The 27,074-nt window shown below is 44.3% G+C and overlaps 5 protein-coding genes across 7 annotated transcripts; 4 read left to right on the plus strand and 1 right to left on the minus strand.

Annotated features, from left to right (window-relative positions):
• Positions 1–5,126: 5,126 nt before the first annotated feature.
• LOC311272357 (distal membrane-arm assembly complex protein 1-like) lies at positions 5,127–5,970 on the minus strand. 2 transcript variants are annotated; one of them, XM_084378711.1, is made up of 3 exons: positions 5,891–5,970; positions 5,518–5,783; positions 5,127–5,438 (listed from the first exon to the last, which is right to left on the minus strand). In XM_084378711.1, exons 2-3 carry the CDS (start codon positions 5,726–5,728, stop codon positions 5,374–5,376), a joined length of 276 nt encoding a protein of 91 aa, XP_084234837.1. In that variant the 5' UTR covers positions 5,729–5,783; positions 5,891–5,970; the 3' UTR covers positions 5,127–5,373. The 2 variants fall into 2 exon arrangements, with proteins under 2 accessions (XP_084234837.1, XP_084234836.1); XM_084378710.1 differs by having other exon boundaries at positions 5,518–5,970.
• Positions 5,971–8,631: 2,661 nt separating this feature from the next.
• LOC311272358 (biotinidase-like) lies at positions 8,632–11,107 on the plus strand (the record flags this gene model as incomplete). Its single annotated transcript, XM_084378712.1, has 6 exons — positions 8,632–8,847; positions 9,346–9,495; positions 9,624–9,775; positions 9,883–10,060; positions 10,157–10,756; positions 10,835–11,107. The coding sequence occupies 6 exons, from the start codon at positions 8,632–8,634 to the stop codon at positions 11,105–11,107; spliced, it is 1,569 nt and encodes a 522-aa protein (XP_084234838.1).
• Positions 11,108–12,011: 904 nt separating this feature from the next.
• Positions 12,012–15,741, plus strand: LOC311272354 (biotinidase-like). The gene is made up of 6 exons (XM_084378706.1): positions 12,012–12,294; positions 13,629–13,778; positions 13,907–14,058; positions 14,166–14,343; positions 14,440–15,036; positions 15,114–15,741. Exons 1-6 carry the CDS (start codon positions 12,067–12,069, stop codon positions 15,384–15,386), a joined length of 1,578 nt encoding a protein of 525 aa, XP_084234832.1. The 5' UTR covers positions 12,012–12,066; the 3' UTR covers positions 15,387–15,741.
• Positions 15,742–16,252: 511 nt separating this feature from the next.
• On the plus strand, positions 16,253–19,672 carry LOC311272356 (biotinidase-like). Of its 2 annotated transcripts, none has more exons than XM_084378708.1 (6): positions 16,253–16,508; positions 17,799–17,948; positions 18,077–18,228; positions 18,336–18,513; positions 18,610–19,206; positions 19,285–19,672. In XM_084378708.1, the coding sequence occupies exons 1-6, from the start codon at positions 16,281–16,283 to the stop codon at positions 19,555–19,557; spliced, it is 1,578 nt and encodes a 525-aa protein (XP_084234834.1). In that variant the 5' UTR covers positions 16,253–16,280; the 3' UTR covers positions 19,558–19,672. The 2 variants fall into 2 exon arrangements, with proteins under 2 accessions (XP_084234834.1, XP_084234835.1); XM_084378709.1 differs by having other exon boundaries at positions 17,808–17,948.
• A 705-nt stretch (positions 19,673–20,377) lies between these two features.
• Positions 20,378–27,028, plus strand: LOC311272298 (uncharacterized protein). The gene is made up of 13 exons (XM_084378643.1): positions 20,378–20,753; positions 21,704–21,853; positions 21,982–22,133; positions 22,241–22,421; positions 22,523–23,122; positions 23,201–23,465; positions 24,253–24,307; positions 24,417–24,732; positions 25,318–25,467; positions 25,567–25,718; positions 25,830–26,007; positions 26,102–26,668; positions 26,743–27,028. The coding sequence occupies exons 1-13, from the start codon at positions 20,538–20,540 to the stop codon at positions 27,013–27,015; spliced, it is 3,255 nt and encodes a 1,084-aa protein (XP_084234769.1). The 5' UTR covers positions 20,378–20,537; the 3' UTR covers positions 27,016–27,028.
• The last annotated feature ends 46 nt before the right edge of the window (positions 27,029–27,074 follow it).

Consider the following 27,074-nt stretch of genomic DNA (forward strand, 5'->3'; position numbering starts at 1 on the left):
GCTTCACGATAAGGATTTTCTTTCAGTCGATAACTGAAAATTACCTGCTTCTCATAGCCAATACCAGGGCTATAGCTGGGATTTTAGAAATACTGAGGTCCTGGCCCCCCACCCCCACCCCCACCTATATATTGAGAAAAGTTTGAAGACTAGTACAAATCTGCGCATTTCTCTGCATTTTGACAGGACCAATAATCGCTCAGGAAATATTAGTGCCAGCACATAGATGAAATTTGGACTCAAATTTTTACAGAAGAACAAGAAGATGTGACAAACAGAAGTGACAAACATGGCCAATTTTGACTTACATTTATACTCATATTCATACTTAAGAGGAAGAAAAGGCTGAAATGTGGTAATGTAAATCTAACTACTTGAACCCTTGTAGAGCGTCTTTTATTGGGGGATCGCAAACCACCTTTATAGATGCATACTGCCACCTACTGCATCAGAGCATGTAGATGCTGTTCTTGTTAAGTTGATGAAAGAATTAGACTAAATATCATCTCAAATCAAATCAAATCAAATTTTATTTGTATAGCCCAAATTCACAAATCACAGTTTGCCTCAGAGGGCTTTACAATCTGTACAGAGACGACACCCTCTGTCCTTCGACCCTCGATTCGAGTGAGGAAAAACTTGCCCCAAAAAAGGCCCTTTTAACAGGGAAAAAATGCGGAAGAAACCTCAGGGAGAGCCACAGAGGAGGGATCCCTCTCCCAGGACGGACAGACGTGCAATAGATGTCGCATGTACAGAGCAGATCAACGAGATCACAATGTATCCAATTATAAGCGATGGTTGACAGGAGTGAAAGTACACAAAGATGTATTACAGCAATAATGATGAAATGCACATGGAAATGTGATTACTAGTGATAACAGTAGTAATGATCAATGGCAAGGATGGTATGTAGCAATGCAGTACGATAATAGTAGTGGAACGTATGTAACAGAGATGTGACTAATATTAGCGACAGTAGTGGTGGGTGTCAGGCAGGGTCATGGCAGTAGGTGCATCCACGATCAGGCAGGGCCATAGCAGTAGGCGCATCCACGATCAGGCAGGGCCATAGCAGTGGGCGCATCCACGATCAGGCAGGGCCATAGCAGTGGGCGCATCCACGATCCACGACCCGGGCGCGGCCAGGATCCAAGGGAGCCTGTAGGACTAGAAAGCACAAGGACTCCGGGGAAGAAGCAAGTCAGTGACATGCAGAGATGGGGCATGTATACAGGCATAATGTATACAGATGGAGAGGAGAGGAGAGGGGAGGAGAGAGAAGCTCAGTGTGTCATTGTCCCCCGGACTAGGCCTATAGCAGCATAACTAAGAGCTGGTCCAGGACAGGCCTGGGCCTGTCCTGGACCAGCCCTAACTATAAGCTCTATCGAAGAGGAAGGTCTTAAGTCTACTCTTAAAGGTAGAGAGGGTGTCCGCCTCCCGGACCAAAACAGGAAGATGGTTCCACAGAAGAGGAGCTTGATAACTGAAGGCTCTGGCTCCCATTCTACTTTTGGAGACTGTAGGAACTACAAGTAATCCTGCGTTCTGGGAGCGTAATGCTCTAGTTGGGTGATAGGGTAATATGAGCTCCTGGAGATATGATGGTGCCTGACCATTAACAGCTTTGTAAGTGAGGAGAAGGATTTTAAACTCTATTCTTGATTTTACAGGGAGCCAGTGCAGAGAGGCCAGTACAGGAGTAATATGATCTCTTTTCTTAGTTCCTGTCAGTACACGTGCTGCAGCATTCTGGACCAGCTGGAGACTCTTTAGAGACTTGTTAGGGCAGCCTGATAATAGAGAATTACAATAGTCCAGTCTGGAAGTAACAAATGCATGGACTAGCTTTTCTGCGTCTTTTTGAGACAGGATGGGCCTGATTTTTGCAATGTTACGTAGATGAAAAAATGCAGACCTTGAAATTTGTTTTATGTGGGAGTTGAAGGACATATCTTGATCAAAGATAACTCCCAGATTCCTGACGGTGGTGCTGGAGGCCAAGTTAGTGCCATCCAAACTCGCTATATCATTAGATAATGCATCTCTAAGGTGTTTAGGACCAAGTACTATAACTTCGGTTTTATCTGAGTTTAACAGCAGAAAATTGCAGGTCATCCAGGTCTTGATGTCCTTGAGACATGCATGGAGTTTAGTAAGCTGATTAGTTTCATTTGGCTTTATTGATAGGTATAACTGTGTATCATCTGCATAACAATGAAAGTTTATGGAGTGTTTCCGAATTATATTTCCTAGAGGGAGCATATATAAGGTGAATAGTATGGGTCCAAGCACGGAGCCTTGAGGAACACCATGACTAACCTTGGTATACAGGGATGACTCATCATTAACATGTACAAACTGAAATCGATCCGATAAATAGGACTTAAACCAGTTTAATGCGGGTCCTTTAATGCCAATTAAGTGTTCCAGTCTCTGTAGTAGAATGTGATGATCAATGGTATCAAATGCAGCACTAAGATCTAGTAAGACCAGGACAGAGACAAGTCCTTTGTCAGAAGCGATTAGGAGGTCATTTGTAACTTTCACCAGTGCCGTCTCTGTGCTATGATGTGCTCTAAAACCTGATTGAAAATCCTCATATAAACTATTTTTATGAAGAAAGTCACATAGCTGGTTGGCGACTGCTTTCTCAAGGATCTTGGAGAGGAAAGGGAGGTTGGATATAGGTCTATAGTTGGCTAAAGTTTCTGGATCAAGATTAGGCTTTTTAAGGAGCGGTCTAATTACAGCTAGTTTAAAGGATTGTGGTACGTATCCTGTTAATAGAGACAGGTTGATCATTTCTAGTAAAGATGTGCTAATTAAAGGTAAAGTTTCTTTCAGCAGCCTAGTTGGGATGGGGTCTAGGAGACAAGTTGTTGGTCTAGATGAAGAAACCATCGAAGTTAGTTGGTGGAGGTCAATGGGAGAGAAGCAGTCTAAATATAAGTCAGAATTTAGAACTGTTTCTGAGGTTCCTGTGTTTAAAGATACAATAGTGCCAGTTGAGGGCAAGCGATGATGGATTTTGTCTCTAATAGTTAAAATTTTATCATTGAAGAAGCTCATGAAGTCATTACCACTGAGCGTTGTAGGAATACATGGTTCAGTAGAGCTGTGACTTTCTGTCAGCCTGGCTACAGTGCTGAAAAGAAACCTGGTGTTGTTTTTGTTTTCCTCTATTAATGACGAGTAATAGCTTGCTCTGGCATTGCGGAGGGCCTTCCTATATGTTTTAAGGCTATCTTTCCAGGCTAAGCGGGATTCTTCCAAGTTGGTGGAACGCCATTTCCTTTCAAATTTCCGTGATGTTTGCTTCAATTTGCGGGTATCCGAGTTATACCAGGGTGCTAACCTCCTGTGCTTTATAGGTTTCCTTTTCAGGGGGGCAATAGAGTCCAGTGTTGTTCGCAATGAGCCTGCAGTGCTATCAACAAGATGATCGATTTGTGAGGAACTGAGGTTAGTGGAGGAGTCCTCTATTATATTGAGACATGGCATTGAGTTTAGTGCCAGCGGTATAATTTCCTTAAATTTAGCTACAGCACTATCAGATAGACATCTAGTGAAGGAGTTTTTGCCTAATGGTGTGTAGTCCAGTAATAGAACTTCAAAAGTTATTAAGTGATGGTCTGATAAAAGAGGATTCTGTGGAGAAACTGTTAGATTTTCAATCTCGATACCATAAGCTAGAACAAGGTCAAGGGTGTGGTCAAAACAGTGAGTTGGTTTATGTACACACTGAGAGAAGCCAATAGATTCTAATAATGAGATAAATGCAGTACTAAGGCTATCATTAACGACATCCACATGAATATTAAAATCACCTACAATAATTACTTTATCTGATTTGAGGACTAGACTTGATAAAAACTCAGAGAATTCAGATAAAAATTCTGAGTAAGGACCAGGTGCTCGATACACTACAACAAATAGAACTGGCTGTAAAGTTTTCCACGTTGGATGTGAAAGACTCAGAACAAGGCTTTCAAATGAGTTATAATTTAATTTAGGTTTAGGAATGATTGACAGACTTAAGTCATAAATAGCTGCAACACCACCTCCTCGGCCGGAGCCTCGAGGAATGTGAGTATTAATGTGACTGGGTGGAGTGGATTCATTCAGGCTGACATATTCTTCAGGATGCAGCCAAGTTTCAGTAAGACAGAATAAATCAATATTACAATCTGAAATTAAGTCATTTACTAGTACAGCTTTCGATGACAGGGATCTGATATTTAGGAGTCCGCATTTAATTCTCTTGTCTTGTTTTGAGATTGCAGAGTTGCTGTTAATTTTTATTAGATTTTCATGCACAACTCCTCTTCTGTGGACTTTTGATTTGATTAATTTAATTAATTTAGGTGGTCGGGGGGCAGACACAGTCTCAATGAAGTTTTGGGTGTGCAACTGATCTAATGGAAGCTCAGAGAAGCGTGTAAGACTGCAGCTCTGCCTGCAGTCTTACACGTCTCATCTGCTCTTTTTATCGGCTAAAATTTCATGATACTGATAAATAGCAGATAATCTAAATTTCCCAATTATCGCGCATCCCTAGAAAAAAAACAACTGATCATTTCCTTGCTCCCTGTTATCTACAGTGCACTGTGTAAGTATATCTCATCTCATTGAACAACTCTGTTGTAAAACTATCAAATAAATGAATCCTGAATATGAAATGAAAGACAGAAGACCTGATGGTCAGCTTTAATTTGGGGGCATTTAAAATGCATATCAGGCAAAAAGTGAAGGAATTGTAGCCCTGTCCAAAAATGTGCATACCAATCCTACAAGGGCTGCGCTTTATAGTGTCAGAAGAACTAATGCAAGTTCAGAGTCCAAACAGTATATGATTAAAAACTGCAAAAGTATAAAGAATACCAGTAAAAATATCCAGTTTGTTTTAGACCAATGCTGTTAATCTTTTTAGAACAAGTGTCAAGTCTTTTTTTCATCTAATGACTGAGCTTTCCAAAAAAATTAATCAGTTAGTATTCTGACAAGCAGATGTCTCACTTTCTATGCTGGCTATTTATTACCACACTTTTAAAAAACTAATTATACTTTTACTATTACCGAATAGTGCTTATGAAGCTTTCAAGGATGACAGAAAAAATGGGTATGACATGTATCTCTCACTTTTTTATTCAACCAATCAATAGCTCCTATTATTACAGGATCCATCCACACATCGACAAACCAAATATTGTGTTATGACAGTGAAACCTCCACATAACTTTCCTACAGACTCCAGAGCAGCATCTTTAGGTGTCATACAGTCTATTAAATATCTGCACAGCACCTTTGCACTCCATGTCTGAGCAGCTTTAAAAGTTCATTCGTGCTGTCATGATGAGTTCACAGCCTTCACGTCTTCCTCTGCGCCTTTCCCACCGGGTCAGCGATGACAACAAGTCCCCACGCAGCCAAACCTGAATAACAAAACACAGAAGGTGCGTTTACTATTTTAAAGATGTTCCACCCAAAGAGTCTGAACACTGCGTAACTCACCGACAGCAAATGTAATCTGCGCCACTGTCCCCATAGAGGTAGGTCCACCTTGTCGCATCATTCTCCGGGCTGCATTGAACACATAAGCTCCGGACAGGATCAGACCTCCGCCAGAGGTGACCCGGCAGCTCCAGCAGTTCATGAACTTCTGTTTGGGGGTGGATAAAGCCACATCTGCTCCCCCTGTTGGTGCTTCTGGTGCTGTTGACATTGTACCACAGGGTGTGTGCTCAAGCTAATGCTAACACGTCCTGGGTTAGGAGCGCCTGGAGACGTCAGACAAAGACGAACATATAAAAAGTAGCACCTTTCTAGAAGTTGTCTTCATGTGGTTAAATAATTCACCCGCATAACGTACAGAGTTAGTACTGACATTAATTTCAGGTCTTGCTCATGCTGGTTGTAAAAAGGACAGCTTTGTAAAGTAGTTCCGGGTTATGTGCCTGGCATTTCCTGTCACATATTTTCAAAATAAAAGCTCAGCATTAAGAGCTGGTGTGACAGAAAACGACTCCTTGCCTAAAAAAGACTCCCCAACAAGCACGCCCATGGGGGTAGGGTGAATGGAAACAAGAGATAAAGATATAGATAACATAGTAAAGTAGACAATAAAATAAAGTAATAAAATAAAATAGACAATCTTAACTGTTCAATGACCACTTCAAGTATTTACAAATATACAGTGCAATATAAATATATATATGGTATGGCAGATGTACATATATATATATACATATATAAATATATATAGCCATTTGAGTCCAAACATCAGAGGGAGGAGTTGTAAAGTTTAATGGCCACAGGTAGGAATGACTTCCTGTGGCGCTCAGTGGTGCATTTTGGAGCAATTAGTCTCTTGCTGAAGGTGCTCCTCTGTTTGACCAGAGCGTTGTGGAGAGGATGAAAGTCATACTGCAGTATCGCCTGCAACTTGGACTATTTTGTGAAAGCACACCTACACTATTGCTGCAATATTGATATCAAGGTCTTTGGTAAAAAATATAGTGATATTTGATTTTTTTGCTCAGTGTTTCTAAGGAGATTTAAAAATATCAATGCATATAATACCTCAATAAAGTCTTAAAATATTGCAATATTTTAAGGCTATATCGCCCAACCAGTGGCGGTCCTAGCTTGAATGATGCCCTGGGCGAACCTCACCTTCCCAGCAGCCCACTCCCCACACAGCAACATGACATAATTGACTTGACGTGTAAATGAGCAATACAAAAAATGGGCAAATTTGAGGCAGCCGGTACGGGTCAGCACCAGGGGCGATCCGCTGAGATCAGATAAGCCCAGAGGCGGTTGCAGCAGAGCCGGTTACTGTGGGCGACTGTCCGCTCTCTTTTTTTTTTTTGTCGTTGTTGTTTTTTGTTTTTTTTGCGGGCGCTCATGCCAGCCCTCCACAAAATGCCCATATGAGGAACCGCCCCTGCACCCAGCCCAGTAGTTGCCTACGTATCGACAGAACGCTGGCTCTCCAGCTTCATTTAGTACCAATTCTGGATTTTATAGGGTGCATTCCTGAATCCAATCTTATTCACTAAAATTACATGGCTGTCAAAAGTAGTAGATTGTGCTCTTTCTGCATTTGTATTGAACCAATCAAAATAAATCACAGTTGTACAGAACAAACACAGGAGAGGGGAGACTTCATCTTCAGGTGGTCAAGGAGGTGTCACTTTGGCGAAAGTCAACTTGTTCATTTCCAGGCAAGTACTATAGCTCATCAGCCGACATCCTTTTTTTTTTTTTTTAAATCTCAATCAATAACATTCTGAATTAGACACATTGTTTTTTTTCTGGAGTTGATGTTGGAAGTAGTAAGGACTGAGACATCTCACTTCTTTCTCATCTCTGTTGAGAGTTGCACATGTGCAGTAACGATCAAGCAGCTGGCAAGGATCGGGAAGTGACACCGAAGCAAATGACAATGTTAAGGTGGATTCCATTTTACTGTCTTTTACTTCAATCTCTCTTTCAAACTCAGCATCAACTGAACGCTGTCCAAATGCTGCTTGATCGGAGATGGATTGAATAGTATTAACAAGCCACCAGCCTTAACTTCAACACATTTCAAAGCATCGCACCTGACAAGGGGTGAATATTAGTGTGTCCACTCAGGTGTTGTGTTTCCATCACAGCTGATCGCAGCTGGAGACGATAAACACCAGTGTCTACTGCAGAGTCATTTAACGTTGGTCTGAATGCCAGTTGTACCCTTTCACCTTAAAGACAAAAGACAGATGTTCGTGGGATTTTGTCCAGTGTGAAAGAGGTATACTTCTCCCTGAAAACTGAAAACCAGCCCCTGGGGTAAGGTGCTTTTGCACACCCGTGGCCTTGGTGTCTGCCTTATGCCTTGCCTTCTTGAATTCTTTCCCAGCCTCTTCTCTCTGAAGGGCCCCACATGCTGAGGTTTTCAGTGATTCTGCCTCCTCTCTTCGACAGAATGCCATGGAATCTCCTGCTTCGAGGGCAAGTTGTTACCCTGTTCCACCCCTCCAGGCGGCAGGATGTAAAGCTGCTCCAGACCCTGCTGTGTCCTGTCAGGGCCTTGGCAGAGTACAGCCAGCGCACACAGGCCCTCAGGAAAGCTGATCAGCTGCTCATCTCTTTCCCTGGTTTGTGGACACAATTCAGTGGGCATGTGTTTTTGGGTGTGCTTGTCCCTTCCAGGATTCAAGTCTGTCTTGCAACCATATGTATAGCAGCCACGTGGTCATTGTTCCTTTGTCTGGACTGCAATTGGGAGCGTGTCTCACTGCCTACATCATAGCTGGACCCTTTAGACAAGGCAAGTTTGGTCCATAGAACTGCTTTAACAGTTGGTCTTCATCTGTTCTTCATGGGTCACTCTTCCATTTTGCAGGCTAAGCTGAGCAGCCCTTCTCCAGCTCAGGCTTGGCTTTTGCATCTAGCTGTACAAACTATGACCATATTGATCGAAACTATTTTGCAAGGGCAGCTTCATATCACCTCTAATAAAACAGAACACCAGCTGAATCAGCTCTGTTTACTTATGCCCCAAGTTGGACTTCTGACTCTCATGTGCCATTGTGTTACTAGTCCGTCTGGGTCACACTACTCAGGTCACATAGGAAAGAAAAAATGTTTCTTTTCGTTGCCTTTTTCAGTTTTTCATTAACTTCGGCCATTGTTCTGACAGGGCCCGTTGCGGACTCCTCGTACGTTGCTGCCGTGTACGAGCACAACTTAGTCCTAAACCCGGACCCTCGTGTCCCCGTGTCACGCCCCAAGGCTCTCCAACACATGCAGAAAAACTTGGACATCTATGAGGAGCAGGCTGCCCGGGCCGCTCAGCAGGTATGGTCAGAACAGTAAAAGACTTTGCAAGTGTTTGATTTTTCTGTCAAGGAAACTGTTACTTATTGCTCCCTTAATAAATAACAGTTCTGTTTATCTACTGTGGTATCCATGTCATTGAAAATTATGTTGATGAAGGTTCCCAGTCACCCAGGTCATGGTAATTCTTAGTGCTGTATTGTGACAACTGGACTTGCTTCAGTTTCTTGAAGACATTTCACCTCTCATCCAAGAGGCTTCTTCAGTTGAAAATTATATACTTGAGAAACATGTAGCTCGTTCAGGTGCAGGTAATAACTAAAAAGCAACATTCTTTACATTTAATAAGATAGAGTCAATGCTCTCAATCAAGTGCTTTCAATCAATCAAGTCTCATTCTCAAGTCTTTCAATCAAGTGATCACAAGCAGTTTTATGCTCACACAAATGTAGTACAGTAGAATAATAAACCTGTCTCCTGTCTCATCTCTTTACTCTGCCCTCATCTTCCCTTGGTCAGGGTGCCCAGATCCTGGTGTTTCCAGAAGATGGTCTTCAAGGTTTCAACTTCACCCGTTCGTCCATCTCCGGCTACCTAGAAACCATTCCTGACCCCCAGCAGGAGAGCTGGAACCCCTGCACAGAGCCAGACAAACACAACAACACTGAGGTGTGAAATCATACTTGTAGATTTAATTTTGGTATTGACGGGCATCCAGACATGACACCACTAGGCTGTCCAGAGTATTCAGTCAAGCAGCACCAGTCTGAATACAAATCAGATTTTGTGTTTCACAGGTTCTCCAGAGGTTGAGCTGTATGGCCCGCAATAACAACCTCTACCTGGTGGCCAACATGCCTGACCTGCAGCCCTGCCCCCTGAGGACCGACCCTTCCTCCTCCTGTCCCCCTGATGGACGCTGGCAGTTTAACACCAATGTGGTTTTCAGGTGCAGTGTGGACCTTAAAATAGTTTAGCCAAAGTCCTGCAAGTGCACCAATTAAGGCACCATCTCCTAGCATATGTGAATTGTTCATAGTATCTTCTTTCACACAGTTCAGATGGCCTGCTGGTGGCCCGCTACCATAAACAAAACCTCTTCTTTGAGGAGTCCTTTGACACACCGCCACAACCTGAGATCATCACATTTGATACACCTTTTGCTGGAAGGTTTGGCCTGTTGATCTGCTTTGACATGCTGTTCCATGAGCCCACAGTTACCCTGGTGGAGAAGGTAGATTAACAGCCACTCAAAATTTGTACCCAACTCTACATCCTTTTGTTTGGTCTTATCTTTCCTAACTTCAGCCTCTCCCTTGACCATTTTCAGGGTGTGCGTCAGCTCATCTACCCCACAGCTTGGATCAATCTGCTCCCCCTAATGGACTCAGTGCAGTTCCAGCGGGCGTTCAGCTTGAATGCCAATGCCACCCTGCTAGCAGCCAACCTTCGTCATGATCAAAGGGAAATGGGAGGAAGTGGTATCTACACCCCTTTTTCTGCCACCTACCACCACGCCAATAAAGGAGATCCGGAGGAGGGCAGACTGCTGGTGGCCAGGGTGCCAGTCTTAGACCCACTGTGGCTGAATCAGAGTGTGGCCATGGAAGAGGGCATAGTAAGGGATGACTCCACATCCTCTACAGCTACAGGCTCTGAAGCCTGTCAGCAAGAGAGCTGTTTTAATTCTCCTCCTCCTGAAATTGCTTCTTCACTCCCTCCCTCCTCCAACACCTTCATCTCATCAATGATGTATGACCCATATACATTTGTCCTCTTAAACGAGACAGAGGGGGAAGTGAAGGTGTGCAATGGCACATTTTGCTGCTATCTTCAGTACCAGCATTCACCTCAGAGCGACAGTAAAGAACTCTACGCATTGGGAGCCTTTGCAGGAACACACACTGTGTTCGGACGCTTCGCGCTACAGGTATGAATGAGAAGAAGTTTGAATATTTAAAACTTCCTCATGAAACTCCTGACACATTTATCATTATCTGTGTTGCAGGTGTGCGCACTAATCCGCTGTGCAGGGTCGGACGTCACTTCCTGTGGACAGGGAGTGGAAGAGGCTGAGACTAAAATGGACTTCCTATTGGAGGGGAACTTTGAGACCAAATATGTGTACCCATCAGTTTTGGCTAGTAAGTATGTCCCTGAGCAGCCAGAGCATCTGGAAACAGCTGTAGACGGCAGAGTGAGCATGAAACACTCCAACATGACTGCTGGGCTGGTTACTGCCTATCTTGTTGGACGAATGTATCACCTGGACAGTGAATGAAGTAGTTTGGGAACTACATGTGTGTCAGAAGAAAAGTATGAGAGTACATTTTTAAAAAGTCAGTTACACACTTGACTTCTGTAATGTACACCTTGAAATAAAAAAACAACATCAACAACAAATCTCTTCATTCATTACTGATTTTATAAAGCTGGTCACACACTGCTGTGGGATGGCATCCCTTTCTTCAACCAGCATTTGTCGCAAGTCAGCCAATGTGGTTGTTTTGGTCACTCTGGCACGAACAGCACGCCCTAGCTGATCCCACAAGTGCTCAATGGGGTTGAGGTCAGGACTGCTGGCAGGCCATTCCATCCTCTCCACTCACAAATTCTGGAGGTAGTCTCTGAGAAACCCCACTCTGTGTGTGACCAGGCTGGTGACCAGCATGAGGAGGAGGTGTCAGGCTGTTGTGGGTGTGTATGGTTCTTCCACACGCTACTGAGGCTCCTGTTTGTTAAATTAATAAATTGTAAATTGCTAACATGTCTTGTTTCTTCAGACTTCAATCATCCAATCCACCAAACAAGAGTCATTAGCAGAATAAGCTGTTTGGTAGAGAAGATTTGACACATTTTTTATGGGCGGAAACCAAATACTCAGCTCTGCTGCTCATCCCACAAATGCATGTTCCTTACAAATGTGACACCATTTAAAAGGGAAATAAACAGGCTTTCCAAAGGTATAAGATTAATTGCCAAGAAGCATTGTTACAACAAAGAAGTAATCTACCAAACACAAATGTCCTTACTTTTTGTGCTATGTTAAAATTTGAGACATGGAGCTGTACAAACTATGACCATATTGATCGAAACTATTGCGCACAGGAGCTTCATATCACCTCTAAAAAAACAGAAAACCCGCTGAGTCAGCTCTGTTTACTTATGCCCCAAGTTGGACTTCTGACTCTCAGGGGCCATTGTGTTACTACTCCGTCTGGGTCACACAACTCAGGTCTCATGAACGAAAAAATGTTTCTGTTCATTGCCATTTTAAGTTTTTCGTTAACTTCGGCCATTGTTCAGACAGGGCCCGTTGCAGACTCCTCGTACGTTGCTGCCGTGTACGAGCACAAAATAGTCCTGAACCCAGACCCTCGTGTCCCCCTGTCGCGCACCGAGGCTCTCCAACACATGCAGAAAAACTTGGACATCTATGAGGAACAGGCTGCCCGGGCCGCTCAGCAGGTATGGTCAGAACAGTAAAAGACTTTACAAGTGTTTGATTTTTCTATCAAAGAAACTGTTGCTTATTGCTCCCTTAATAAATAACAGTTCTGTTTATCTACAGTGGTAGCCTATCCATTGAGGTGTCTGTGTCAGTACACATACTGAGCTATGATTTAATTGTAACATGGTACTTCTGTTTGTGGGGATTAAGGAAGGTGTCTGATGTTGAGGAGATCTGTGAGTAGAACCCATAGTCATTAGTCAGCTCTATGTGTGTGCAAAATGTCAGCTGGAGGACAAGATACTAAACTGAGTTCAACTCTTATGCCAGCTGGTTGGAGCTGGCTCGACTATACATTTGCCTATAAGGACAGAGAAACAGTCAGGTCAGCTTTAGGGTGCAAGTCCCAAAGAGGTACATCAGCAGAGTTAGGTAATTTATAGAAGATGAGACGTTCCATAGGGGTCGGGGGCCGATCAACTCCTCTTTCACCTATTGGATAGATGGACCCTCAATCCACCATAGTGACCAATTAGAAGAAGTAAGTAGGTACCGGCGAAAGTACTTTAAAAAAAGGCCTGTGCAGACGGAGAAGGTTAGGTGGGTATTAATTTCCTAGATCGAAGGTTTGAGAGGATTTCTGGTAGAGCAGAGGGCAAAGCCTTAGGCAGAACTTTGTCAGATATTGGGAACACTGGGTGCGGCCGCGCTGGTTCGGACGCAGGCTTGAAAGCTGTTTCAATAAAGATTGCTCTATCACTCCACCAGCTTTGCCTTCGCAAATTCTTTTATCACCAAACTACACACCGACACCTTTGAGGAAGAAAGCCCAGAAACAACACCATGTCATTGAAAATTATGTTGATGAAGGTTCTCAGTCACCCAGGTCATGGTAATTCCAAGTGCTGTATCGTAGGCAACTGGACTTGGTTCAGTTTCTTGAAGATGTTTCACCTCTCATACAAGAGGCTTCTTCGGTTGAAAATTACATACTTGAGAAACAGGTAGCTCATTCAGGTGCAGGGAATAACGAAAAAGCAACATTCTTTACATTTAATAAGATAGGGTCATTCTGAAGGTGAGCAGATACAAAAACAAAAGAGTCAATGCACTCAATCAAGTGATCTCAATCAATCAAGTCTCAATCTCAAGTCTTTCAATCAAGTGATCACAAGTGGTTTTATGCTCACACAATTAAGTGTGAACATAAAACCACTTGTGATCACTTGACTCAGAGCATTGACTCTTTTGTCTTGATATTTGTTTTGTCACAGAGTTCTTGACTACAGTAGAGTAATAAACCTATCTCCTGTCTCATCTTTTTACTCTGCCCTCATCTTCCCTTGGTCAGGGTGCCCAGATCCTGGTGTTTCCAGAAGATGGTATTCATGGTTTCAACTTCACCCGTTCGTCCATCTCCGGCTACCTAGAAACCATTCCTGACCCCCAGCAGGAGAGCTGGAACCCCTGCACAGAGCCAGACAAACACAACAACACTGAGGTGTGAAATCATACTTGTAGATTTAATTTTGGTATTGATGGGCATCCAGACATGACACCACTAGGCTGTCCAGAGTATTCAGTCAAGCAGCACCGGTCTGAATACAAACCAGATTTTGTGTTTCGCAGGTTCTCCAGAGGTTGAGCTGTATGGCCCGCAATAACAACCTCTACCTGGTGGCCAACATGCCTGACCTGCAGCCCTGCCCCCTGAGGACAGACCCTTCCTCCTCCTGTCCCCCTGATGGACGCTGGCAGTTCAACACCAACGTGGTTTTCAGGTGCAGTGTGGACCTTAAAATAGTTTAGCCAAAGTCCTGCAAGTGCACCAATTAAGGCACCATCTCCTAGCATATGTGAACTGTTTATAGTATCTTCTTTCACACAGTTCAGATGGCCTGCTGGTGGCCCGCTACCATAAACAAAACCTCTTCTTTGAGGAGTCCTTTGACACACCGCCACAACCTGAGATCATCACATTTGATACACCTTTTGCTGGAAGGTTTGGCCTGTTGATCTGCTTTGACATCCTCTTTCACGAGCCCACAATTACCCTTGTGGAGAAGGTAGATTAACAGCCACTCAAAATTTGTACCGAACTCTACATCCCTTTGTTTGGTCTTATCTTTCCTAACTTCAGCCTCTCTCTCAACCATTTTCAGGGTGTGCGTCAGCTCATCTTCCCCACAGCTTGGATGAATCTGCTCCCCCTACTGGACTCAGTGCAGTTCCAGCGGGCGGTAAGCTTGGGTGCCAATGTCACCCTGCTAGCAGCCAACCTTCGTCACGACCGAATGAGGATGAGAGGAAGTGGTATCTACACCCCTTTTTCTGCCACCTACCACCACGCCAATAAAGGTGACCCGGAGGAGGGCAGACTGCTGGTGGCCAGGGTGCCAGTCTTAGACCCACTGTGGCTGAATCAGAGTGTGGCCATGGAAGAGGGCATAGTTAGGGATGACTCCACATCCTCTACAGCTACAGACTCTGAAGCCTGTCAGCAAGAGAGCTGTTTTAATTCTCCTCCTCCTGAAATTGCTTCTTCAGTCCCTCCCTCCTCCGACACCTTCATCTCCATGATGTATGATCCATTTACATTTGTCCTTTTAAACAAGACAGAGGGGGAAGTGAAGGTGTGCAATGGCACATTTTGCTGCTATCTTCAGTACCAGCGTTCACCTCAGAGCGGCAGTAAAGAGCTCTACGCATTGGGTGTCTTTGCAGGAACACACACTAAGGACGGACGCTATGCCCTACAGGTATGAATGAGAAGAAGTTTGAGAATTAAAACTTCCTCATGAAACTCCTGACACATTTATCATTATCTGTGTTGCAGGTGTGCGCGCTAGTCCGCTGTGCAGGGTCGGATTTCACTTCCTGTGGACAGGGAGTGGAAGAGGCTGAGACTAAAATGGACTTCCTGTTGGAGGGGAAGTTTGGGACCAAATATGTGTACCCATCAGTTTTGGCTAGTAAGCATGTTCTGGAGCAGCCAGAGCATCTGGAAATAGCTCCAGACGGCAGAGTGAGCATGAAACACTCCAACATGACTGCTGGGCTGGTTACTGCCTCTCTGTATGGACGAATGTATCACCTGGACAGTGAATGAAGTAGTTTGGGAACTACATGTGTGTTAGGAGAAAAGTATGAGAGTACATTTTTAAAAAGTCAGTTACACACTTGACTTCTGTAATGTACACCTTGAAATAAAAAACAACATCAACAACAAATCTCTTCATTTATACTGAATTTATAAAACTGGTCACACACTGCTGTGGGATGGCATCCCATTCTTCAACCAGCATTTGTCGCAAGTGTTCAATGGGGTTGAGGTCAGGACTGCTGGCAGGCCATTCCATCCTCTCCACTCACAAATTCTGGAGGTAGACTCTGAGAAACCCCACTCTGTGTGTGACCAGGCTGGTGACCAGCATGAGGAGGAGGTGCCAGGCTGTTGTGGGTGTGTATGGTTCTTCCACACGCTACTGAGGCTCCTGTTTGTTAAATTAATAAATTGTAAATTGCTAACATGTCTTGTTTCTTCAGACTTCAATCATCCAATCCAACAAACAAGAGTCATTAGCAGAACAAGCTGTTTGGTAGAGAAGATTTGGCACATTTTTTATGGGCGCAAACCAAATACTCAGCTCTGCTGCTCATCCCACAAATGCATGTTCCTTACAAATGTGACACCATTTAAAAGGGAAATAAACAGGCTTTCCAAAGGTATAAGATTAATTGCCAAGAAGCATTGTTACAACAAAGAAGTAATCTACCAAACACAAATGTCCTTACTTTTTGTGCTATGTTAAAATTTGAGACATGGAGCTGTACAAACTATGACCATATTGATCGAAACTATTGCGCACAGGAGCTTCATATCACCTCTAAAAAAACAGAAAACCCGCTGAGTCAGCTCTGTTTACTTATGCCCCAAGTTGGACTTCTGACTCTCAGGGGCCATTGTGTTACTACTCCGTCTGGGTCACACAACTCAGGTCTCATGAACGAAAAAATGTTTCTGTTCATTGCCATTTTAAGTTTTTCGTTAACTTCGGCCATTGTTCAGACAGGGCCCGTTGCAGACTCCTCGTACGTTGCTGCCGTGTACGAGCACAAAATAGTCCTGAACCCAGACCCTCGTGTCCCCCTGTCGCGCACCGAGGCTCTCCAACACATGCAGAAAAACTTGGACATCTATGAGGAACAGGCTGCCCGGGCCGCTCAGCAGGTATGGTCAGAACAGTAAAAGACTTTACAAGTGTTTGATTTTTCTATCAAAGAAACTGTTGCTTATTGCTCCCTTAATAAATAACAGTTCTGTTTATCTACAGTGGTAGCCTATCCATTGAGGTGTCTGTGTCAGTACACATACTGAGCTATGATTTAATTGTAACATGGTACTTCTGTTTGTGGGGATTAAGGAAGGTGTCTGATGTTGAGGAGATCTGTGAGTAGAACCCATAGTCATTAGTCAGCTCTATGTGTGTGCAAAATGTCAGCTGGAGGACAAGATACTAAACTGAGTTCAACTCTTATGCCAGCTGGTTGGAGCTGGCTCGACTATACATTTGCCTATAAGGACAGAGAAACAGTCAGGTCAGCTTTAGGGTGCAAGTCCCAAAGAGGTACATCAGCAGAGTTAGGTAATTTATAGAAGATGAGACGTTCCATAGGGGTCGGGGGCCGATCAACTCCTCTTTCACCTATTGGATAGATGGACCCTCAATCCACCATAGTGACCAATTAGAAGAAGTAAGTAGGTACCGGCGAAAGTACTTTAAAAAAAGGCCTGTGCAGACGGAGAAGGTTAGGTGGGTATTAATTTCCTAGGTCGAAGGTTTGAGAGGATTTCTGGTAGAGCAGAGGGCAAAGCCTTAGGCAGAACTTTGTCAGATATTGGGAACACTGGGTGCGGCCGCGCTGGTTCGGACGCAGGCTTGAAAGCTGTTTCAATAAAGATTGCTCTATCACTCCACCAGCTTTGCCTTCGCAAATTCTTTTATCACCAAACTACACACCGACACCTTTGAGGAAGAAAGCCCAGAAACAACACCATGTCATTGAAAATTATGTTGATGAAAGTTCTCAGTCACCCAGGTCATGGTAATTCCAAGTGCTGTATCGTAGGCAACTGGACTTGGTTCAGTTTCTTGAAGATGTTTCACCTCTCATACAAGAGGCTTCTTCGGTTGAAAATTACATACTTGAGAAACAGGTAGCTCATTCAGGTGCAGGGAATAACGAAAAAGCAACATTCTTTACATTTAATAAGATAGGGTCATTCTGAAGGTGAGCAGATACAAAAACAAAAGAGTCAATGCACTCAATCAAGTGATCACAAGTGGTTTTATGCTCACACAATTAAGTGTGAGCATAAAACCACTTGTGATCACTTGACTCAGAGCATTGACTCTTTTGTCTTGATATTTGTTTTGTCACAGAGTTCTTGACTACAGTAGAGTAATAAACCTGTCTCCTGTCACATCTTTTTACTCTGCCCTCATCTTCCCTTGGTCAGGGTGCCCAGATCCTGGTGTTTCCAGAATATGGTATTCATGGTTTCAACCTCAACCGTTCGTCCATCTCCGGCTACCTAGAAACCATTCCTGACCCCCAGCAGGAGAGCTGGAACCCCTGCACAGAGCCGGGCAAACACACCAACACTGAGGTGTAAAGTCATACTTGTAGATTTAATTTTGGTATTGACGGGCATCCAGACATGACACCATTAGGCTGTCCAGAGTATTGAGTCAAGCAGCACCAGTCTGAATACAAATCAGATTTTGTGTTTCGCAGGTTCTCCAGAGGTTGAGCTGTATGGCCCGCAATAACAACCTGTACCTGGTGGCCAGCGTGGCTGACCTGCAGCCCTGCTCCCTGAGGACAGACCCTTCCTCCTCCTGTCCCCCTGATGGACGCTGGCAGTTCAACACCAACGTGGTTTTCAGGTGCAGTGTGGACCTTAAAATAGTTTAGCCAAAGTCCTGCAAGTGCACCAATTGAGGCACCATCTCCTAGCATATGTGAACTGTTCATAGTATCTTCTTTCACACAGTTCAGATGGCCTGCTGGTGGCCCGCTACCATAAACAAAACCTCTTCTTTGAGAAGTCCTTTGACAAACCGCCACAACCTGAGATCATCACATTTGATACACCTTTTGCTGGAAGGTTTGGCCTGTTGATCTGCTTTGACATCCTCTTTCACGAGCCCACAATTACCCTTGTGGAGAAGGTAGATTAACAGCCACTCAAAATTTGTACCGAACTCTACATCCCTTTGTTTGGTCTTATCTTTCCTAACTTCAGCCTCTCTCTCAACCATTTTCAGGGTGTGCGTCAGCTCATCTTCCCCACAGCTTGGATCAATGCGCTCCCCCCACTGGACTCAGTGCAGTTCCAGCGGGCATTCAGCTTGGGTGCCAATGTCACCCTGCTAGCAGCCAACCTTCGTCACGACCGAATGAACATGAGAGGAAGTGGTATCTACACCCCTTTTTCTGCCACCTACCACCACGCCAATAAAGGAGACCCGGAGGAGGGCAGACTGCTGGTGGCCAGGGTGCCAGTCTTAGACCCACTGTGGCTGAATCAGAGTGTGGCCATGGAAGAGGGCGTAGTAAGGGATGACTCTACATCCTTTACAGCTACAGACTCTGAAGCCTGTCAGCAAGAGAGCTGTTTTAATTCGTCTCCTCCTGAAATTGCTTCTTCAGTCCCTCCCTCCTCCGACACCTTCATCTCATTTATGAGGAATGACCCATATACATTTGTCCTCTTAAACGAAACAGAGGGGGAAGTGAAGGTGTGCAATGGCACATTTTGCTGCTATCTTCAGTACCAGCGTTCACCTCAGAGCGGCAGTAAAGAGCTCTACGCATTGGGAGCCTTTGCAGGAACACACACTAACGGCGGCTATGCCCTACAGGTATGATTGAGAAGAAGTTTGAATATTTAAAACTTCCTCACGAAACTCCTGATACATTTATCATTATCTGTGTTGCAGGTGTGCGCACTAATCCGCTGTGCAGGGTTGGACAACACTTCCTGTGGACAGGGAGTGGAAGAGGCTGAGACTAAAATGGACCTCCTATTGGAGGGGAAGTTTGGGACCAAATATGTGTACCCATCAGTTTTGGCTAGTAGGCATGTCCTGGAGCAGCCAGAGCATATGGAAACAGCTCCAGACGGCAGAGTGAGCATGAAACACTCCAACATGACTGCTGGGCTGGTTACTGCCTCTCTGTATGGACGAATGTATCACCTGGACAGAGAATGAAGTAGTTTGGGAACTACATGTGTGTCAGAAGAAAAGTATGAGAGTACATTTTTAAAAAGTCAGTTACACACTTGACTTCTGTAATGTACACCTTGAAATAAAAAACAACATCAACAACAAATCTCTTCATTCATTACTGAATTTATAAAGCTGGTCACACACTGCTGTGGGATGGCATCCCTTTCTTCAACCAGCATTTGTCGCAAGTCAGCCAATGTGGTTGTGTTGGTCACTCTGGCACGAACAGCACGCCCTAGCTGATCCCACAAGTGTTCAATGGGGTTGAGGTCAGGACTGCTGGCAGGCCATTCCATCCTCTCCACTCACAAATTCTGGAGGTAGTCTCTGAGAAACCCCACTCTGTGTGTGACCAGGCTGGTGACCAGCATGAGGAGGAGGTGTCAGGCTGTTGTGGGTGTGTATGGTTCTTCCACACGCTACTGAGGCTCCTGTTTGTTAAATTAGTCAATTGTAAATTGCCAATATGTCTTGTTTCTTCAGACTTCAATCATCCAATCCACCAAACAAGAGTCAATAGCAGAACAAGCTGTTTGGGAGAGAAGGTTTGGCAAATTTTTCATGAGCGCAAACCAAATAGTCAGCTCTGCTGCTCATCCCACAGAATGCATGTTCCTTACAAATGTGACACCATTTAAAAGGAAAATAAACAGGCTTTCCAAAGGTATAAGATTAATTGCCAAGAAGCATTGTTACAACAAAGAAGTAATCTACCAAACACAAATGTCCTTACTTTTTGTGCTATGTTATTAGAACATTTGAATCATGGAGCTGTACAAACTATGACCATATTGATCGTCACTATTGCCCAAGGGGAGCTTTATATCACCTCTAAAAAAAACAGAAAACCAGCTGAGTCAGCTCTGTTTACTTATGCCCCAAGTTGGACTTCTGACTCTCATGTGCCATTGTGTTACTAGTCTGTCTGGGTCACACTACTCAGGTTTCATAGGAAAGCAAAAATGTTTCTGTTCATTGCCATTTTAAGTTTTTCGTTTACTTTGGCCATTGTTCAGACGGGGCCCGTTACAGACTCCTCGTACGTTGCTGCTGTGTACGAGCACAACTTAGTCCTAAACCCAGACCCTCGTGTCCCCCTGTCGCGAACCGAGGCTCTCCAACACATGCAGAAAAACTTGGACATCTATGAGGAGCAGGCTGCCCGGGCCGCTCAGCAGGTATGGTCAGAACATTAAAAGACTTTACAAGTGTTTGATTTTGTCTTTCAAAGAAACTGTTGCTTATTGCTCCCTTAAAGGAATAGTTCACTCTAAAACAAAATTTAGTCATTATCGACTCACCCTCATGCTGATGAGATCTCCGGTGTAGTTTCTTATTCCTCAAAGTGCAGCTGGAGACCCGTGGGGGTACCCTCCGCCAGGAATAATCCATATAACGAGCATAAGTGGCGACCGAGAGGAAGAGAAATATTACAAAATTTTTGTGTAGTTTTATGGACCTTTTCCTCTCGGTCACCGCTTATGCTCGTTATATGGATTATTCCTGGCGGAGGGTACCCCCGCGGGTCTCCAGTTACACTTTGAGGAATAAGAAACTACACCGGGGATCTCATCAGCATGAGGGTGAGTCGATAATGACTGAATTTTGTTTTAGAGCGAACTATTCCTTTAATAAATAACAGTTCTGTTTATCTACTGTGGTATCCATGTCATTGAAAATTATGTTGATGAAGGTTCTCAGTCACCCAGGTCATGGTAATTCTAAGTGCTGTATCGTAGGCAACTGGACTTGCTTCAGTTTCTTGAAGATGTTTCACCTCTCATCCAAGAAGCTTCTTCAGTTGAAAATTACATACTTGAAAAACAGGTAGCTCATTCAGTGCAGGTAATAACTAAAAAGCAACATTCTTTACATTTAAGATGATAGGGTCATTCTGAAGGTGAGCAGATATGAAGAAAAAGAGTCAATGCACTCAATCAAGTGATGACAAATGGTTTTATGCTCACACAAATAAGTGTGAGCATAAAACCACTTGTGATCACTTGATTGAGAGCATTGACTCTTTTGTCTTGATATTTTTTTTGTCACAGAGTTCTTGACTACAGTAGAATAATAAACCTGTCTCCTGTCTCATCTTTTTACTCTGCCCTCATCTTCCCTTGGTCAGGGTGCCCAGATCCTGGTGTTTCCAGAAGATGGTATTCAAGGTTTCAACTTCACCCGTTCGTCCATCTCCAGCTACCTAGAAACCATTCCTGACCCCCAGCAGGAGAGCTGGAACCCCTGCACAGAGCCAAACAAACACAACAACACTGAGGTGTAAAATCATACTTGTAGATTTAATTTTGGTATTGACGGGCATCCAGACATGACACCACTAGGCTGTCCAGAGTATTGAGTCAAGCAGCACCAGCCTAAATACAAACCAGATTTTGTGTTTCGCAGGTTCTCCAGAGGTTGAGCTGTATGGCCCGCAAAAACAACCTCTACCTGGTGGCCAACATGCCTGACCTGCAGCCCTGCCCCCTGAGGACCGACCCTTCCTCCTCCTGTCCACCTGATGGACGCTGGCAGTTCAACACCAACGTGGTTTTCAGGTGCAGTGTGGACCTTAGAATAGTTTAGCCAAAGTCCTGCAAGTGCACCAATTAAGGCACCATCTCCTAGCATATGTGAACTGTTCATAGTATCTTCTTTCACACAGTTCAGATGGCCTGCTGGTGGCCCGCTACCATAAACAAAACCTCTACTGGCCTGAGGTGGCCTTTGACACACCGCCACAACCTGAGATCATCACATTTGATACACCTTTTGCTGGAAGGTTTGGCGTAATGATCTGTTTTGACATCCTCTTCCACGAGCCCACAATTACCCTTGTGGAGAAGGTAGATTAACAGCCACTCAAATTTTGTACCCAAAATTTGAGTGCATTCCTTTGTTTGGTGTTATCTTTCCTAACTTCAGCCTCTCTCTCAACCATTGTTAGGGTGTCCGTCAACTCATCTACCCCACAGCTTGGATCAATGTGCTCCCCCTAATGGACTCAGTGCAGTTCCAGCGGGCGTTCAGCTTGGGTGCCAATGTCACCCTGGTAGCGGCCAACCTTCGTCATGATCAAAGGCAAATGGGAGGAAGTGGTATCTACACCCCTTTTTCTGCCACCTACCACCACGCACAGAAAGGAGACCCGGAGGAGGGCAGACTGCTGGTGGCCAGGGTGCCAGTCTTAGACCCACTGTGGCTGAATCAGAGTGTGGCCATGGAAGAGGGCATAGTTAGGGATGACTCCACATCCTCTACAGCTACAGACTCTGAAGCATGTCAGCAAGAGAGCTGTTTTAATTCTCCTCCTCCTGAAATTGCTTCTTCAGTCCCTCCCTCCTCGGACACCTTCATTTCATCCATGATGTATGACCCATACACATTTGTCCTCTTAAACGAGACAGAGGGGGAAGTGAAGGTGTGCAATGGCACATTTTGCTGCTATCTTCAGTACCAGCGTTCACCTCAGAGCGGCAGTAAAGAGCTCTACGCATTGGGAGCCTTTGCAGGAACACACACTGTGTTCGGACGCTTCGCCCTACAGGTATGAATGAGAAGAAGTTTGAACATTTAAAACTTCCTCATGAAACTCCTGACACATTTATCATTATCTGTGTTGCAGGTATGCGCAGTAGTCCGCTGTGCAGGGTCGGACGTCACTTCCTGTGGACAGGAAGTGGTAGAGGCTGAGACTAAAATGGACTTCCTGTTGGAGGGGAAGTTTGGGACCAAATATGTGTACCCATCAGTTTTGGCTAGCAAGTATGTCCTGGAGCAGCCAGAGCATCTGGAAACAGCTCCAGACGGCAGAGTGAGCATGAAACACTCCAACATGACTGCTGGGCTGGTTACTGCCACTCTGTCTGGACGAATGTATCACCTGGACAGTGAATGAAGTAGTTTGGGAACTGCGTGTGTGTCAGGAGAAAAGTATGAGAATACATTTTTAAATAGTCAGTTACACACCTGACTTCTGTAATGTGCACCTTTAAATAAAAAACAACAGCAAATCTCTTCATTCATTACTGAATTTATAAGACGTTGCAGTTTTAGGAAGCCAACCTGGTGTAATTTTTCTGTTCTGAGATTTGTGATTCTGGAAATGTGTGCAACATCTGTGCTTCTGCAGCTGTTAGTATGTTTCTTAAGCAAAATACTTTTTGATATTTTTACAAGTGGCCATGCCACTGACATTATCATATATATTTTTAGTATCATATTTGTATTAATAGCTGTTGTTATCATTAGATATTAAACATTAATGTAGTCATTACACATTAATATTCACAGAAAACTGCTGAATTCCTTTCAAACTATTGAGAGTGACATGAAACAAGTGATCAGGTGGTGGCAAGATCAAAGTTTTTACTTTTCCTCTTCTGTACTGGAGTAGAGTAGCATGGGCATATATGACACTACTGTACATCATAGAGTATATAAAACAAAATAAATAAATGAACCAAAAAAACAAACAACTAAATTCTATTAAACATTCCTTCAAATACTCTCCATAGGATTTCTGTGTGTCCTTTACCTCCTCTCCTGAAAGTTTTCACTTGGGTTCCTCTCATGCTGGTTGAGGGGTCATATTTTTAAGGTGCTTCCGGGTTGTATTCCCAATGCTTCCTGTCTTGTGTTTTCAAAATAAAAGTTTTGTTTACGTCTACTTGCCAGGTTGCTCTGAAAAAGCGGCTTTCTGTGACAGTCCAGCAGATGAGGTTTTGATTATGTAAAACATGAGGCTGCTGCACGATCTGCCATAAGGATCCTGGTTTAAACACAACAGTATTCACAACGGGAGCTCCATCGCCTCGCAGCTGTAGAATGAGCTGAGTCAGCTGTTCACCTCTGCCTCCAGGACTTCTGACCTCTCAGGTGCGGTGTTGTCACCAGACCGTCAGTGTCACACCACTCATGTCTCTCAGAGAAGAAACTATGTTTCTGCGCCTTGTCGTTTTTGTGAGTTTTTATTTAACGTCGGCTGTTGTCCAAACTGAGCCTGTTGCAGACTCCTCGTATGTTGCTGCCGTGTACGAGCACAACGTGATCCTGAACCCGGAGCCTCATGTCCCGCTGTCCCGCCCCGCTGCCCTGCAACACCTGCAGAGGAACCTGGATATCTACGAGGAGCAGGCGGCCCGGGCCGCCCAGCAGGTATGGTCAGGACAAGAGATAGCCCTTTGGTCAAAGAAACAGCTGATTACTCACTTTATAATGAACAGTAATGTTGATTGATTATCCATATCTTACATAATGCTTGAGAGAGAGAAAAAAAAGTTAGCGCATGCTGCAGTTACAGTACGCAGAAGGGACTAACCTGTCCTCAGAGGAGGATAACTCAAAGTTAAACTGTCACACATTATTACATTATTATTATTATTATTATTATTATTATTATTTTAACTCAAACTGTAAGATCTCAGATGTCATTTGCTATAAATGACGGAATATTTATTAGTTACTTGAGCTTGGATAATAATCAGAGACCACTAAATATGAGGGTCAGTTTCTGGCATAAGTTAAAAAAACAAACAAACAAACAAACAAACAAAAGAAAATGGTGGGTATATATTGCTGCAAAAAGTCAGTGTTGCCAAGTAATGTATACTCAGTCATCAGTGGTTGTAGTTCTCTGTAAGATCACTTAAAGAAGTACCTATAATGTCAAGAGTATAAGACTACATTAGAATAATGAAGCTTGTCTCCTATCTGTCTTGGCCCTCATCTTCCCTTGGTCAGGGTGCCCAGATCCTGGTGTTTCCAGAAGATGGTCTTCAAGGCTTCAACTTCAGCCGTTCATCCATCTCCAGCTACCTAGAAACCATTCCTGACCCCCAGCAGGAGAGCTGGAACCCCTGCACAGAGTCGGGCAAACACAACAACACTGAGGTGTAAAATCAGTACTGACGTGTAGCCACCACTAGGCTTCCTCCATGCAGCACCAATCTTTGAATTTAAATCAGATTTGAGTGTGGTTGTGTTTCACAGGTTCTCCAGAGGTTGAGCTGTATGGCCCGTCGTTACAACCTCTACCTGGTGGCCAACATGGCTGACCTGCAGCCCTGCCCCCTGAGGACCGACCCTTCCTCCTCCTGTCCCCCTGATGGACGCTGGCAGTTCAACACCAACGTGGTTTTCAGGTTGTGTAGTCAGACCTTTAAAATAGAAGTAGTTTAGCCAAAGTCTGGCAAGTGCACCATTGCGTAATTTCTACTCTATGTGAACTGCTCACAGTATCTTCTTTCTCACAGGTCAGATGGCCTGCTGGTGGCACGCTACCACAAGTACAACCTCTACTTTGAGGACGCCTTTGACACGCCGCCAAAACCTGAGATCATCACATTTGATACACCTTTTGCTGGAAGGTTTGGCCTGTTGATCTGCTTTGACATCCTGTTCCATGAGCCCACAGTTACCCTGGTGGAGAAGGTAGATTAACAGCCACTCAAAATTTGTACCCAACTCTATATTCTTTTGGTTGGTACCTTTTTGTAACATCCACCTCTCTCTGGACCCTTTTTAGGGTGTGCGTCAGCTCATCTACCCCACAGCTTGGATGAACCAGCTCCCTTTACTGGACACAATCCAGTTCCAGCAGGCGTTCAGCTTGGGTGCCGACATCACCCTGCTAGCAGCCAACATTCGTAACGACCGTCTGATCATGACAGGAAGTGGCATCTACACCCCTTTTTCTGCCACCTACCACCATGCACAGAAAGGAGACCCAGAGGAGGGCAGACTGCTGGTGGCCAGGGTGCCAGTCTTAGACCCACTGTGGGTGAAGAGTGTGGCCACAGAGGAGGGCGTAGTTAGGGATGACTCCACATCCTCTACAGCTACAGACTCTGGATACTGTCACAAAGACAGCTGTTCTGATTCTCCCTCCTCAACCACCTTCATTTCATCCATGATGTATGACCCGTTTACATTTGTCCTCTTAAACGAGACAGAGGGGGAAGTGAAGGTGTGCAATGGCACATTTTGCTGCTATCTTCAGTACAAGCGTTCACCTCAGAGCAACAGTAAAGAGCTCTACGCATTGGGAGCCTTTGCAGGAACACACACTGTGAACGGACACTATGCCCTGCAGGTATGAATGAGAAGAAGTTTGAACATTTAAAACTGTTTAATGAAACTGTTGTCACATTTATATTTCTCTTTCAGGTGTGCGCACTAGTCCGCTGTGCAGGGTCGGACGTCACTTCCTGTGGACAGGAAGTTGAAGAGGCTGAGACTAAAATGGACTTCCTGTTGGAGGGCAAGTTTGGGACCAAATATGTGTACCCATCAGTTTTGGCTAGCAAGCTGGTCCTGGAGCAGCCAGAGCATCTGGAAACAGCTGCAGACGGCAGAGTGAGCATGAAACACTCCAACATGACTGCTGGGCTGGTTACTGCCTCTCTGTATGGACGAATGTATCACCTGGACAGTGAATGAAGTAATTTGGAATACATGTGCGTGATAAAAAAAAAAAAAAGCATTAAACAAATAATAAA

Source organism: Pagrus pagrus, assembly GCF_965226575.1.
Source record: "Pagrus pagrus genome assembly, chromosome: 17".
In the NCBI taxonomy this organism is placed as follows: domain Eukaryota; kingdom Metazoa; phylum Chordata; class Actinopteri; order Spariformes; family Sparidae; genus Pagrus; species Pagrus pagrus.